At 41.5% G+C, this 14,964-nt stretch overlaps 1 protein-coding gene across 1 annotated transcript in view; it reads right to left on the bottom strand.

The window, feature by feature from the left end:
• Nucleotides 1–14,964, bottom strand: part of MYO3B (myosin IIIB) — a 583,926-nt gene that overhangs the window by 385,177 nt on the left and 183,785 nt on the right. The window contains exon 8 of the mRNA XM_077447966.1: nucleotides 9,738–9,803. Coding sequence (XP_077304092.1) covers nucleotides 9,738–9,803 — 66 coding nt within the window. The remainder of the gene's footprint in view (nucleotides 1–9,737; nucleotides 9,804–14,964) is intronic.

Raw genomic sequence — 14,964 nt, 5'->3', positions numbered from 1 at the left:
TATACCTGTAATAAATACAGATATAATAGAAATTCACGATAGAAATAAGATCAAGGAATCCTCCCTTGCTTCCCCTCAAACCTACTTATACTAACATCACACTCTCCTGCTGCTCCATTGCTTCATTGGAACCCTTTCTTGGGTGTCATCGTCATTTTTAGGTTCAGGAATAGGATAATGTGGGATGCCAGAGTAATGCTGATCAGTGTGCAGATGTACTATGAAGACAGGCTGTGTTCCCCAGCCAAATCATAAAACACACACAAACAAATGAAAAAAACACAAAACTTTTTAAAACAAAAAGTATTCAATGTCTTACAGTTTAATCTTTCTAAAGCAGGGGTGTCCAAACTTTTTTCAAAGAGGGTCAGATTTGACGAAGTGAACATGCGTGAGGGCCGACCATTTTGCCTGACATTCTTTGACCCATTTAAAATTCGGTCTAAGTGTGTCCATCCGAGCACTAACACACGGCCCAACAAGAATTCTCTTGCCTTTGTCGCGCTTGTTCCCAACACCCAGACAAATGCTCTGCACTTTAGGGGGTACCGTTAATTCTTAATGGTACCCCACACATTGGAAAATGTAGGGTGCTTTTGGTGGAGTGCAATTTAAAAAAAAAAATAGCTTGGGGACTTCTTTCCCTGCATTTTTGTGAGTAGGGAAGTCCATAGAAATTAATGGGCTGCCCTACACGCAGCACGCAGCCACACAGATGTGAACCAAGGGCTTTTTAGGTTGGAGGGGCAGTAAAACCACATGGTTAAGCTGTTTTTACCACCCCCAACTTCTCCCCCTTTAGATGCAGAGGGAGCAGCTGGGGTATACACATGCTGTGGCTGCAGCTAGAGGTATACCCAGGGTAAATGGGCCTGCACTTCAAGTACACACAGTTGCGGTATATTGATGCTGCATTTACGGGCTTAAAACAGGTGGTGAGGAGGCAACATAATGCCTCTTTACCACCATTCAAATGCCTCTGAAAAGAGATCTGTGCATGGATTGCTTTTCAGAGGAGCAGCAGTCCTGGCTAATATCACACACAAGTCCTACAAACGAAGTTTTGATGGTACAAGAATGGGGGGGGGGGGGGGGGATTAAAAGTAACATACACACAGACACATGCACACACATGCAGACACACATACAAACAAATGCAAGCTGCGCACACATACAGACACATATATACACATACATACAGACATAAATGCACACACATACATACAGACATACATACACATGTGCACACACACGTACATACACATACAGACATACATACAGACACATGCATACACATACTTACAGACACATACAGACATACATACAGACACATGCGCACACACACACATACATACATACAGACACATGTGCACACACAGATACAGACATACATGCACACACATACATACAGACACATGTGCACACACACATACATACAGACATACATACAGACACATGTGCACACACACATACATACATACAGACATACATACAGACACATGCATACACATACATGTGCACACATACAGACAAATGTGCACACACACACAGACACACACACACAGACACATGTGCACACACACAGACACATGTGCACACACACACATACAGACACATGTGCACACACACGCATACAGACACATGTGCACACACACACACACATACAGGCACATGTGCACACACACACACACACATACAGACACATGTGCGCACACACACACACATACAGACACATGCACACACACACACACACATGTACACACACACACACAGACACATGTGCACACACACACATATACACATACATGCACACACATGCAGACATGAATAAAGCCCTTTTTAACACTAATTTAGCTTGTAGCATAGTACAGTACCTTTGCAGCTTCCTCATTCAGCCGGGTACGGCACTGTAGGGGGAAGAAGAGAGCACAGCGCGCTCCTCTGCATTTTTACTTTCACTTTTAAAGCTCGCGGAGCTTCTCGCAGTGCCAGGGATTGGGCTCATCTGACAGCCCTGATCCCACGGCACACTAAATTGAGAAAGACATGCCTGTTCTAAAGCATGTCCCTGCTAACAGCTGCAGAGCGATAACCTTGCTCTTTGTGTGGAAGCAGTGGTCTCATTGCAGAGATTCAACATGCCCCTGCTGGGTCAGACCTTTGGCTCTGCAATCAACAAAGCCTGTGTGCTCCCCACTGATTGAAGGGCTCTGCCTCTGACTCTGACTCAGCAAGGGGCATGTCAGACTTCTGAAACCTTATCACTGTTTACCCACAGAATGGTAGGTATGTACAGCATTTTGTCAGTGGACAGGCTTTTCTACTCAGGCTGTGATTAATTTTTAGTAAGTTAACTTTAAGTCTTTGCACACCTTTTTTTCTTTTTTTTGGTGCAACTCTAATGCATTTATCTCATTTAAATATCAAGCTCAATTGGACTTTAAAGATATATTCTTTCTCAAGAAAATATATAACTGAAGTTTAGCTTATGTTTTTCTGTACAGTTTTAGTGGCATTACCTATCTCTAATTGAGTTTTCCCCACCTTGTGCAGGTAGCTGGATCATGGAGAAATCTTCACTACAGGGATACCCTGTCCTCTTCCCGTCCCTGAAATTCTGGCACTGCAGAGGTTAACAACTTCATTTTTTATACTGCATGTAACAGGATTTCTGAATGGGGGGGGGGATTCTGATGAGTCACAGGATCCTCTCCCCCATTCAGAAATCATACTACAGGCAGTGTAAACAATTAAATATTTTTTCTTAATGGAGAAGGGAGGAGAGGACAGGTCCCCGCCACAACTTTTTTTTTTTTTTGTCAAATGCTATTAATCCTCAGAGTGCCCAAAGTTCAGAGCAAGGAAGAGAACAGGGCATCCCTGCACCCCTAATTCTGGAAGTTCAGAAACAGGAAGAGGACAGCCATTCATACAGTAAAGATTTTTTCCAGTATACAGCTATCTACATGACACGGGGCATACTTCATTACAGGTAAGTAATGTCATGTATAGAAAAAAAAATAGCTAAACTTCAGCTTTAAACTAAGGCAGGCCATACATGATTCACTTTTTGTTCAACCAGCAAATGTATGGATGGGGGAATCTCTCCCATGGAGCTATTGTATTCTGACAGTGGGGAGGCTTTCCTGCCATCAGAACACACTCAACAGCAACGCCGGCTATAGCTGGAGGCCCTGATCAAGCAAACATTTTTCAACAAGCTGGTTGTACAGAAGTCGATCAAGAGATCAATCTCTGTACAACCACCCTGCCCATAGATGGATCAAAATTCTGCCGGTCCTTGCTTCAGCAACCCACTAAATTACTGCCTCTGAAATTTGCTAAGGCAAAAAGAGTAATCAATGGCCACACTTGTCTCCCAGCTCATGAAGTGTGATGGTCAGGGGTCAGGCTCACAAACCAGTAGCCATAGCAGTAGAGAGGCTCCCACCAACCAGCAGGATAGGTATGCAAGCAGCTTACCCTGGCAGATGACAGTCTCACCTGAGGTACAGGGTCTAAGGACTTACCGGTATACACCAGAGCTCCTGATGGTGGTCCTCAAGGTCACCCCACCAGGAGATGAGCAAGCTGGGTCCAGTAGCAGATATAGCATGGAGGGCTCAAACAGCAACATACAGTATTCAGTGAACAAGCCACAGGTCGCTAAGAAGTGGTTGTAGGTTGGGATCATGCAGAGGCATAGTTGAGGAAGAAGCTAAAGGTCAGTAACAATCGATAGAGAAGATACGGACAGCAACAGGAGCGACAAGAGTAAGCAGTAGAGAAGATACGGCTGGTAGCAGGACCAACAAGAGCAAGATGTTGGCTGGAGAGAGCACAATAATATGGCAAACGGGAAGTGCAAAGGCATGGCTTAAATAGGAAGTTCATGGGAGGAGCAAAGGGTTCAAAGTTCAGAAGAAATAGGATACAAGGCAAGATTGTATAAGGAAGCTGGTGTTCCCGTGTGTCACTGCGTGTGGAATGCATGCCATGCTCTAGGCACACCTTAATTTTTATATTGTATCACTTCAGTGGCACTTTTTGTTATTTGTATGTTAATGAAAACCAAAGGATTTTTATACTATGAGAGACAGTCTCTCATTTATATTTTTCTGCCTGCCCATTAACGTTTGGGAGGAACATTGAATTGTAATAAGTAAGGATCCTTGAGAGCAACCAGGAAAAAATATAAAATTGTGGAACAGGTCCCCCTAAAGACCTACAATCCTTCTTGACTCTCTTTGCAGTATAGTAAGGGAGTCATGGACATCTGGTGAGTGCGGTGTGTGGAATACACAGGAGGAACCCTGGGAAAAAGGCACAAATAGCACTCAAGATTGAACTAAAGACTTTTTGCACAATGTCACTTTAATAATATTATGTTACTTATGTTTACATAAATGACATCTATAGTATGTCATATATAATTACTTTTTTGGGGCACTTATTAGATGGTATTTCATGTTACAGCAATCAGGCAGGGAGCTATCCAGCATCTCATATGCCAAACAAAGCAGAGGTTGCAAGTTCAGATCTGGGTCCTCGCATGAAGTGGCGTTTACCATAAATATTTCAAAATGTACGTGTGGTGCTTTTATACATTAACCATTGCTAATAAATTACTCTATTTGCTGCATGGGAAAACTTTTACACTAGAATTCGGCTGTAGCAGATTTTCTTGTGAGTGTGTTAGCTTTATCTTGCCAGTATCCCTAATTCAAGAAAAATAATGGAGCCTTCCTCTTATCTTTTCCTTTAACTGTGATCCATTCATCATTCCCAGTAAGCAAGGGAAAAATACATGTCCAGTATGTGCTACAAGAGTGGACAGGAAAGTTGTATAGCAGGATGGTGATCCTCTGAATCAAGTGTGCCTACATGAAGTATACCCAGCTAACCTTCCGTATCAGCACTGTCTGAAATGGTACCGCAGCAAAAGGTGGCACATAGATTAAAACATTTGCTCTATCTATGACTTCCAGGCAGGAGGTAAAATCTGTTTTCCAATGATAAAATGGTTATTTCTTTAGCCATTATGGCCCCTCCAGAGATAACAAAGTGCTAGGTTTGTCTAGAAGCCAAAAGCATAAACAAAGTATGCAGACAAATCTAAAATAAATGCTTTGCTTAGCTGCGTTTTCGTTTAGTGCGTTATTTTAAAATCACATAAAATGACGGTGAATAAAAAGCCTCAGATTATTTCAATATAAAAATTGTTGTGTTCACTCAGACAAGTTAAAGTACATTTTTATACTGCTGATAAATATTGCAGTTATTTTCCACTATTCGTAATCTTGTCTTACCAAATGGAATGTGCGAATAGTTTACTAAAGTTTTCAGAACACGTAGACAACAAGTTGCCCAAACTTGTACTGAGGAGTGGCAGGCTTAAAGTGTATCCAAACCCCCCCTAAACAGTAATGTAGTATATTGTAGTTTAGAAGTCCTTAGGCAAAGTGGCTGCCTTAAGCCGCGTACACACGGGCGGACTGTCTGGCCAACTTAGTCCGTCGAAACACATTTCAGCGGACAGTCCGCTCGTGTGTGGGCTTCAGCGGACTTTTTCAGCGTGCAGTCTGGCGGACTAAGTATTTCGGAATTTCCGTAATATTGTCCGTCGTACTTTGGTTTCAGCGGACAATCCGCTTGTGAGTAGGCTAGTTCGACGGACTAAGTATGGCGCATGCTCAGAAAGGATTTACACGGCGAAAGGTTGCATTGCTGTGTATTGGACGTCCTATTTCTAGTCCCGTCGTACATGCTGTACACGTCATCGCGCAAGCTTTCAACGGACTGTTTGTGCATCCGTGTGTGGTCAAGTCCGTTCATTCGAAAGTAGGACGGACTGTCCGTCGGATTGTCTGACGGACTAAGTTGGCCATACAGTCCGCCCGTGTGTACGCGGCTTTAGCTTTCCTTTTGTAATATTTTTTTTTACTTGGTAATCCTGCCGCTAACATGCTTCCTGTCCTTCATACTAATTTCTCCATTTTATCTATGGGAGAAGCCAAAGTTGTCACACAGGCTAGACTGCAAACATAAATGCAGTAGAAGTTCCTCACTGTTTCCCCACAGCTCTTTACTTAAATACCAATAAATAAATTTATAGAACATCAAGTCAGCCAAAATAATACGAAGATTGTAGTTTGTATACAAAATAACATATTAATTAAAATACAATACAACATTTCATATTCCTGATACACTATATTACCAAAAGTATTGGGAGGCCTACCTTTACACGCACATGAACTTTAATGGCATCCCATTCTAAAGCTGGGTACTCACTATTAGTTTTTTTCATGCAACTCACAAAAAAACTGTCAGCTCCGGTCAGAGCCGATGCGAGGTTAGTCCACCGATCTCCCCCAATGAGCTGTTGTATTCTGAAAGGGGGGTGGCCCCCCGCCAGAACACTATGATCAGCTCTCTCTGCCATTGGCTGACAGCGCTGATCGGGAGTCGGACGGCTGCTGGTTTTCCAGCATGCACGTCTGTCAGAAGCCGGACAAACTCCCGGCTTCTGTCGAACATACCAACATACACACAGGCAGAAAATGGGCCTTTTTTGTTTTTTAACTCAAATGTCAAATCAAATGTCTCCCGACATTCTGTCTGTGTGTACAGGGCTTTAGTCCATAGGGTTCAATATTGAGTTGGCTCACCCGCTGCAGCTACAACAGCTTCAACTCTTCTGGAAAGGCTGTCCACAAGGTTTAGGAGTGTGATTATGGGAATATTTGACCATTCTTCCAGAAGCGCATTTGTGAGGTCATCAGGCACTGATATGGACGAGAAGGCCTGCTTCACAGTCTCCACTCTAATTCATCCCAAAGGTGTTCTATCAGGTTGCGGTCAGGACTCTGTGCAGGCCATTCAAGTTCCTCTACCCCAAACTCGCTCACCCATGTCTTTATGGACCTTATTTGTGCACCGGTGCACAATCATGTTGGAACAGAAAGTGGGCATCCCCAAACTGTTCCTACAAAGTTGGGAGCATGAAATTATCCAAAATGTCTTGGTATGCTGACGCCTTAAAAGTTCCCTTCACTGGAACTAAGGTGCCAAGCCAAACCCCTGAAAAAAAATAACCCCACACCATAATCCTCCTCCACCAAATGATTCCATAAAGACATGGACAAACAAGTTTGGGGTGGAGGAACTTGACTGGTCTGCACATTCAAGTATGTCCTGACCTCTACCGGATAGAACACCTTTGGGAGGAATTAGAGTGGAGACTGCGAACCAGGCCTTCTTGTCCACATCAGTACCTGAAAAATGCACTTCTGGAAGTATGCTTAAACATTCCCATAGACACACTCCTAAACCTCGAGGACAGTCTTCCCAGAAGGGTAAAAATTGTAATAGCTGCAAAGGGTGGGCCAACTCAATATTGGACCCTACGGACTAAGACTGGGATGCCATTAAAGTTCACGTGCGTGTAAAGGTAGGCGCCCCGATACTTTGGTAATATAGTGTGACAGAGAGAGGCTCTGTCGCTATAAATATAGGAAAAGGTGACCCAGGAGTCTCATTAAGGGTTAATGCAAGGTTCAGAACTAGCATCTCTCCAGATTCGGTAGTTCTGAATCAGAACATTCAATCCTGGGTCCAGGTTTTGCTAGATGCCTGCAACCTGGCTCACTACACAGGTGTGCAGGGTCATTATATAGTCAGGTCTGAGAATTGCTCAAGGCTCTCATTTTGGAGACAGCTCCAAGTTTGAAGACGGAAGGTTTCACCCGGTGTCAGGGGGCCCCCAACCAGAAGCCACGGGACAGAGGTCTCATCAAGGGGTCAGAGGACCCAGCCACAAGCCAGCAGGTCTCAGTTCCAGAATTGAAGTCAGCTCCTATCAGGGGTGTCAGGAGAACCCCAATCCCTAGGCTAGAGGTGGGCCATGCAGCAGGGAGCTGCAACTGAAGGCTAGAGAGCCATGTGTGTGTGAGAGCTGAATGAAGAAGTCAAAGGACTGGTAAGAGGAGAAGCAGTGCTGCCAACACGTAAGCCAGGTTGCTTGGTATTTTGGTTAATTCATGTTTTGTGGAAGAAACCCCTGTGTGGGCATGGTGTATAAGGGAACTTTTCCTTTACTCAATAAAAGTGGGCTACAACTCCCTAAAACTATTGTAAATGCACCTGCTACTTGAGTTTAATCAACCAGATCGCACTCTATATATATATATATAATTTACTGTATCTATACACACACACACGTAAATGTTTTGCCTTGCATTTTTATTTTAAACTGAATGAGTTGTTTTACAAGGTGAGGGTTCACATATACTTTAAGGCTTTTACGTTTACACTACTACGTAGCACATTCTCCACAGAATTCTTTTAACGGAATACAATTATAACATATAATTTGTGTATCCCACTTTATTATAAGTATTATTAGAATGTAAACTGCTCCATTAGCAACAGGATCATAACCTTTTTCGTTAATGCACCAAAAAGTCACTAGTAATAGAATTCTCACTCCTCAACGAGCAATCAGTTTTGACACAATATACAAATCGTTCTTCTTAATGTGCCCAAATGTCAGCATCAATATGTCCCTCAGGTCTACTGCTCTTGAAGCCTCATTCTCAGTCCCGCAAGCTGGTTTTCCATATGAAACACAAAGTAGCCGCAAAAGGACGCAGACAGTGCCTAGTTTATGAACATCTAGGTGGGAATGCAGCCCAGCTTAGTTATCCCAATATTCCCAATATTCATGCACAATGATGCCATCACATTGCTGCTATGTGAACCAAGGCCCAGTTCCTCTACAAACCAATGAATATTCCTAATGCAACAGTCCTTATTCTTAGCCCTTGTACACACGGTCAGACATTCCGACGGAAAATGTTTCCGTCGGAATATCCAACCGACAAAGTTTTAGAGCTGGGCTATAAAACTTTCCGACAACATGATCCGATCGGACTTTGTCCGATCGTTTGTACTCCGATCGGAAAAAGTTCCTAGACCACAGCTATTGGCTACTAGCCTGAATGTAGTCCTGTCATAATGAAATAACGTCATCACGTTACGAACGAATTAATTTTCCGACAACTTTGTCCGACCGTGTGTGTGCAACAGCAATTTCAGACAAAATCCGAAGGATTTTGTTGTCGGAATGTCCCACCGTGTGTACAAGGGCTTAGACCTTAAAACCTGTCATACGGACAAGTGGTGTGATCAGGCGGCACAGTGGTGTAGTGGGTAGCCTAGCAGTAAAAAGGGTCACTGGTTCGAATCCCAACCATGACACTACCTACCTGGAGTTTGCATGTTCTCCCTGTGCCTGCATGGGTTTCCTCCGGGTACTCCGGTTTCCTCCCACACTCCAAAGACATGCTGGTAGGTTAATTGGCTTCTGTCCAAAAAATTGTATATATAGTATATGAATGTGAGTTGGGGACCTTGGATTGTGGGCTCCTTGAGGGTAGGGACTGATGTGAGTGTGTACTCAGGTTGAACTGGATGGACTGGTGTCTTTATTCAACCTTACTAACTATGAATTACTATGTATCAGGGAATACAATCATTGTAATTTCTGGTTGGCTGTCCTAGGTTTTGAATTTGAAAAAAGCTAAGGATTAACAAAAATAAGAACTTAGTGCTTCCCTATTTTCACAGTCTAGAGAAGATATGCTTAGTTTGTAAATAGACATATGCTTACAAAACCAGTTGGTTGTTAGATGAGCATACAATTGTTTATAAATTGAAAACACATAGTAACTTACTGTGCAATAAAGTGGCTGAACCCTCTACACCATTGTCCTGGATGAAGAAGGGTTGGGGGAGGGTTCCTATCAAGAAACAAAAATGTAAATATATAACATTAGATACATACATAACACTGGAAAAAAAAAAAAAAATATATATATATATATATATATATATATATATATATATATATATTATTTTTATTTTTTATCAACATTGTTTTTATGCTCCATGTTAAAAATTCAATTTATTATTTTAATTTAAAAAAAAGGTAATCATTTTAAAAAGCCTTGTAATACTTTCCGTATCACCGATCCGAAGACTTTTCATGACTTCCTGTCAATGTCACAGATGTCAGATAAAACCAGAATAAAGGAAAGATCTTATTTTTTTTGAATAATGTTATTACTGTGAGTGCACAATTGATTCCTTATAGTGTGAATTGAAAAAGAGTGTTTTATTTGTTGCAGAAACAGATACATTTTTCAAGAAGGAATTTTTTATTTATTTTGGTAAGGCTACTAATATGAGTGTCCTCCTGATCCTGCAAAGTGTGGACTTATGTCCCGTACACACGACCAGACTTTTCAACATCAAAAGTCTGACGGAATGATTCCGGCAGACTATTCGAACGTGTGTGGGCTGCAGCGGACTTTTGATTTGCAAAAGTCTGACAGACTTTAGAAATGGAACATGTTTAAAATTTTTCCGACAGAACTCTGCCGGACCCAGAAATCCGCTCGTGTGTGTGCTAGTCTGACGGACTAAAACCGACGCTAGGGCAGCTATTGGCTACTGGCTATGAACTTCCTTATTCTAGTCCAGTCATACGTCATCACGTTCGAATCCGCCAGACTTTGGTGTGATTGTGTGTGGCCAAGTCCGTTCATTCGGAAAGTCCGTCAGAACTCTGTCAGAACCCCGTCAGAACTCCGTCGAAAGTCTGTCAGACTTTGTCCCTCGAAAACTCTGGTCGTGTGTACGCGGCACTATATTCCTTTGTTTAAGAAGTAAAATAAAAAAACACAATACAATACCCCCCCCCCCCCCCCCATGGGGCACCATCATTTTGCCCGGTGTTCAGACCAGTGCCACATCTACCAACAGGACTGATAATGAATATCCAGATCACTATAGAATACTGATCGATACAATACGTGAAGCTCTGGCTAATGTACTCTATCCCAAGAGATCTATACACAACAGACTCTCAATCTCATTCGTTTCACAGATTTGACCCAATGTAATACGTGCTGATAGATACAAAGTTATTGATCAATGTCAGCATATCTGTATCTTTTGTACTCAAGGACACAAAAAATTAAGGTTAAAAAAAGTCAAAAACATGGACAGAAAGGCTGTAAAGTGTTTTACATGAATGTTCACATCAAAAAGAAGTTTACATTTTATTAATTTTATTGAAAGCCCAACTCCAGGATATTAGCACCCTCCTCACTCCCCCCTCTAACTAACCGCTGGTATGAAAAAAAAATCCAAGTGCCCATTTTAAAGGGAAATTTAACCCATCGATTTAACTGTTTCCCAACAAGTTTTTATCAAAGGCATGCAGTGAATGATAACTGTCACAGGAACTTGTGCTGTCAACCGAGCTGTGAAGCCATCAAATGGCTGGTGTCCTAACATTTCACATGTGCAGCTAAATGGCAACTGCACATCAAACAAAGGCCAAGATGGCAGCTTCCTTGGCTCTAAATGATAGGGGGGTTTAGTTCCACTTTCTTTACCTAAAGCCATGGTCACATGAACGTCCTTCTCTTCTGTTTACATCCAGGGGTCCTTCTATAATTGCCCACATTGCTACCTGCATAATACATGTCCTATTGGTGGAGGTGAAACTTCCTGTGGCCAATCCTGTCTTATAGGCTCCAGGAGGTAGGAGAACCCATGGGGACAGAGAGGGGACCAGTACAGAAAAATCCCTAGGGGAGGAAATTCGTTTGGCTCCTAGCGAACACTGTGACTTTGATCCATTACACTCAAGGATAGCTTAGGAAGAGATATTTGGAATAAAGCCTGAGAAGTAAGACAATTGATGCACAATGCATTTAAATTAAATTTTCACCTGGAGTTAGGCTTTAAACTAAACAAACAGGGGTAGACATATGAATAGGATTACCCAGTAAAGTGATGCTACCAAAAAATATTATACCTAGGGGCTGATTTTTCAACTGAAGCAAAAGACAAAAAAAATAACTATTGTTCTTACTCAATCAAGTAGTAGATTTTATTTGCTGACCTCCATTAGAAAAAAAAGGAAGAATCTAATTGGTTGCTTGAGACAACCCACTCCACTGTCTGCATTTCCTCGCAAGCACCAATTACGCAAAACTTTCACATTTTAACTGATTTTCCAGGGCATTTTTCTTTCTTTAGTGCTGACACTTTGATCTCAGGAGACTAATAAATGTATGCCCATCTAAGAATAGGTTCATTTAGGCTCAATGGCTTTTGGCCTATGCTGATTAAATACAGTGATGTGCATTTTAGCTCCATCAGACAATAGTTAAGCTGGGCGTGTATTATTTTGCAAATCGTCCTAATGAGGGTGATGACCCTTTGTGCAAACACCCTAATTGTAATGAGCAATGAAAAGGAAAGTTACAGTTTTTCTATAACACAAATGCGTAAGGACTGAAATTCACATGTCCTGTGAGCAGCAGTATATATATATATATATATATATATATATATATATATATATATATATAAAATGCCCTGCATGTGGGAGGAGGCATGTGTAAACACGCCAACAATATTCTACTGCACATAGGTGTCATGGTTGTAAACAGAAAGAACTTTGTAATCAGAAGTGAATATTACATTAGAGCCTCGCTGCCCTCTAGGACTGGGATTGTCCTCAGAACACTGTGGAAGATAGATCAAAACAGAGGGTGCACTGGCCTAGTGCATTATCCAAGAACAAAAATTGTTAAAGATGAAATATAAGATATAACTACTCACAAATGTAGGTAGTAAAAGCTCTCATCAAGCCACTGCAATTGGCTGCAATCTCTCAGCTTTGTCAAAGCCTCTAGCTCAAAGAAGACCTAACCAGGGTCCCTGCTGGCTGATGCATTTAGAGTCTGATGAAGGACATTTGAAATGCATCAGGAAGCAGGGACCCTGGTGATGTCCTCCTTGAGCTAGACTGACAAAGGTGGGTTGATGCCCCTGACGACGTCAACCTATGACATAACGCATAAGAAGAGCTTGTGATGTAACATGAGTGTATGCCGGGACGCAGCAGCCACCTTGGTGGTGATGAGCGCTGGTAGTTTTTATTGACAAACAAGCATGTTTTAACTTGGATCATGTGAGTTATTACTATATTTCTACCTAATAAAGGGGGATTAAGGATTTCTGCACCATGAGGCTTGTTTGTTTGTGTTTCATGGGAATATCATTTGTGCGGACCTAATGGTGTGATTACCGTGATTGGAGCGTGGAAACCAGGGTGCCTGTATCAATCTCACCTTGCCTGATTGTTCGTGGTGTGTTGAGATCGAGGGGTCTTTTCATTACAATCCATGCCTGTTTGACCCTTGTAATGAGGGTCCAAAGAGGAGGGTAAGCAACAGTGTGTTCGAGTGCTGGTGGTGGTTCTCCTTTCCTGTCCACATGTATTGTACATCTTAAGTGTGCTGTCTTCAATCATATCTGAGAATCAATGGACACTTTTTTATGAGTGCTGCACCTTTTCTATATAAAGGTGGGAGATTGCAGGAACTTGCAGTGGCTTGATGAGTATTTTTTCTTACCTACGTTTGTGAGTAATTATATTAAATTTTTTTATCTTTAATACATTTTTTGTTGGATAATGCACACTAGGCCAGCGTGCCCTCTGTTTTTATCTATCTTCTCCAATGTATAAACATGCCAAGTGTTGAAACTCCCATACTGGCCATGTCTTAGCACATGTGCAGGAAACCCACAGATGTGCACATGAAAAAAGGAAAACCACCCCAGAGGGGATGGGACTTTAAGGGAAACAATGTATAATAGTAAAAAAATATATTTTATTCAAAAAAATACATATATAAATAATTTCAACAATATTCAAGAAGTATAAAAGCAAAGATAGTGATATTGGTAGATTCTCATGTAGATCCGGACAGTCCATTCGTCAGGGGCGCTTGTCAGGGAGAGAGTCATACTGTATAACAAGAATTCAAAAAGCACATTAATAGGTAATACAAACAAATAATCTTTGCTAACAATTGAAAACTAGAACATATAGCGTGGCAAGTAATGAGACATGTTATAGTTTTCAATTGTTAGCAAAGATTATTTGTTTGTAGTACCTATTCATGTCCTTTTAAATTCTTGTTATACAGTATGACAAGCACCCCTGACGAAGGGATATAACTGGTCCCGAAACGCGTCAGAGTGTCCGGATTTACACTAGAAACTACCAATATCACTATCTTTGCTTTTATACTTCTTGAATATTGTTGCAATTATTTATGTATTTATATATGTATTTTTTTGAATAAAATATATTTTTTTACTATTATACATGGTTGCCCTTAAAGTCCCATCCCCTCTGGGGGTTTTTTCCTTTCTACTGTATTCTGGGATGTAGGCAACCTTTGGACTATTTGGATGGATATTCTTTTTTATGTCTATACAGATGTGCACATGTACCACAGGGTTCTGCTAGTACCCGAAGCCCTGAGACACATCTGTGCATGTGCAGAAATGGGGGGGCGTCATTCTTGCCTAGCCACAAAACTTTTTTAGTTAGAAAAAAGTCCAAATGTGAAAGAGGGAAGGGAAAATAAGTTTTCATTTAGGATCAAAAGTCCCTTATTTTGCTCTATTTTGCCCTCAAATCTCCAAATTCCTTTTTTTGGCTGCTGCGATCTGGCGTCCTGGTAGAGGGTGGCCACATTTGTTCCCCACGGTACCACTATACATAGGAACATAGTCATGTCCTTTTGCTCATTCCCAAGATGGACAATGGACTATGGGATTTGTAGTGTTTATAATCACAACCAACGTGCACTGCTTGTTCCAAACAACCGAAAGTGAGAGGAAAAAGGAGTGGTTGGGAAGTCCATGAAGGACATTACAAAAGGCACATAAATACAGTAAGAAAAAATGTCATGAAAAGTAGATTACAGGGCCATGAAGCAACAGATGTTTATGGATTATTCTTAGATAATAAGGATATCATTTAGTGTTACTTTAATAAAATACAACCTAGTGACATATGCAGTAAGT

Source organism: Lithobates pipiens, unplaced genomic scaffold, assembly GCF_037356315.1.
Source record: "Lithobates pipiens isolate NorthernLeopardFrog02 unplaced genomic scaffold, aLitPip1_a1.2 Scaffold_22, whole genome shotgun sequence".
Lineage (NCBI taxonomy): Eukaryota > Metazoa > Chordata > Amphibia > Anura > Ranidae > Lithobates > Lithobates pipiens.
This window is presented reverse-complemented; position numbering and strand designations above follow the sequence as displayed.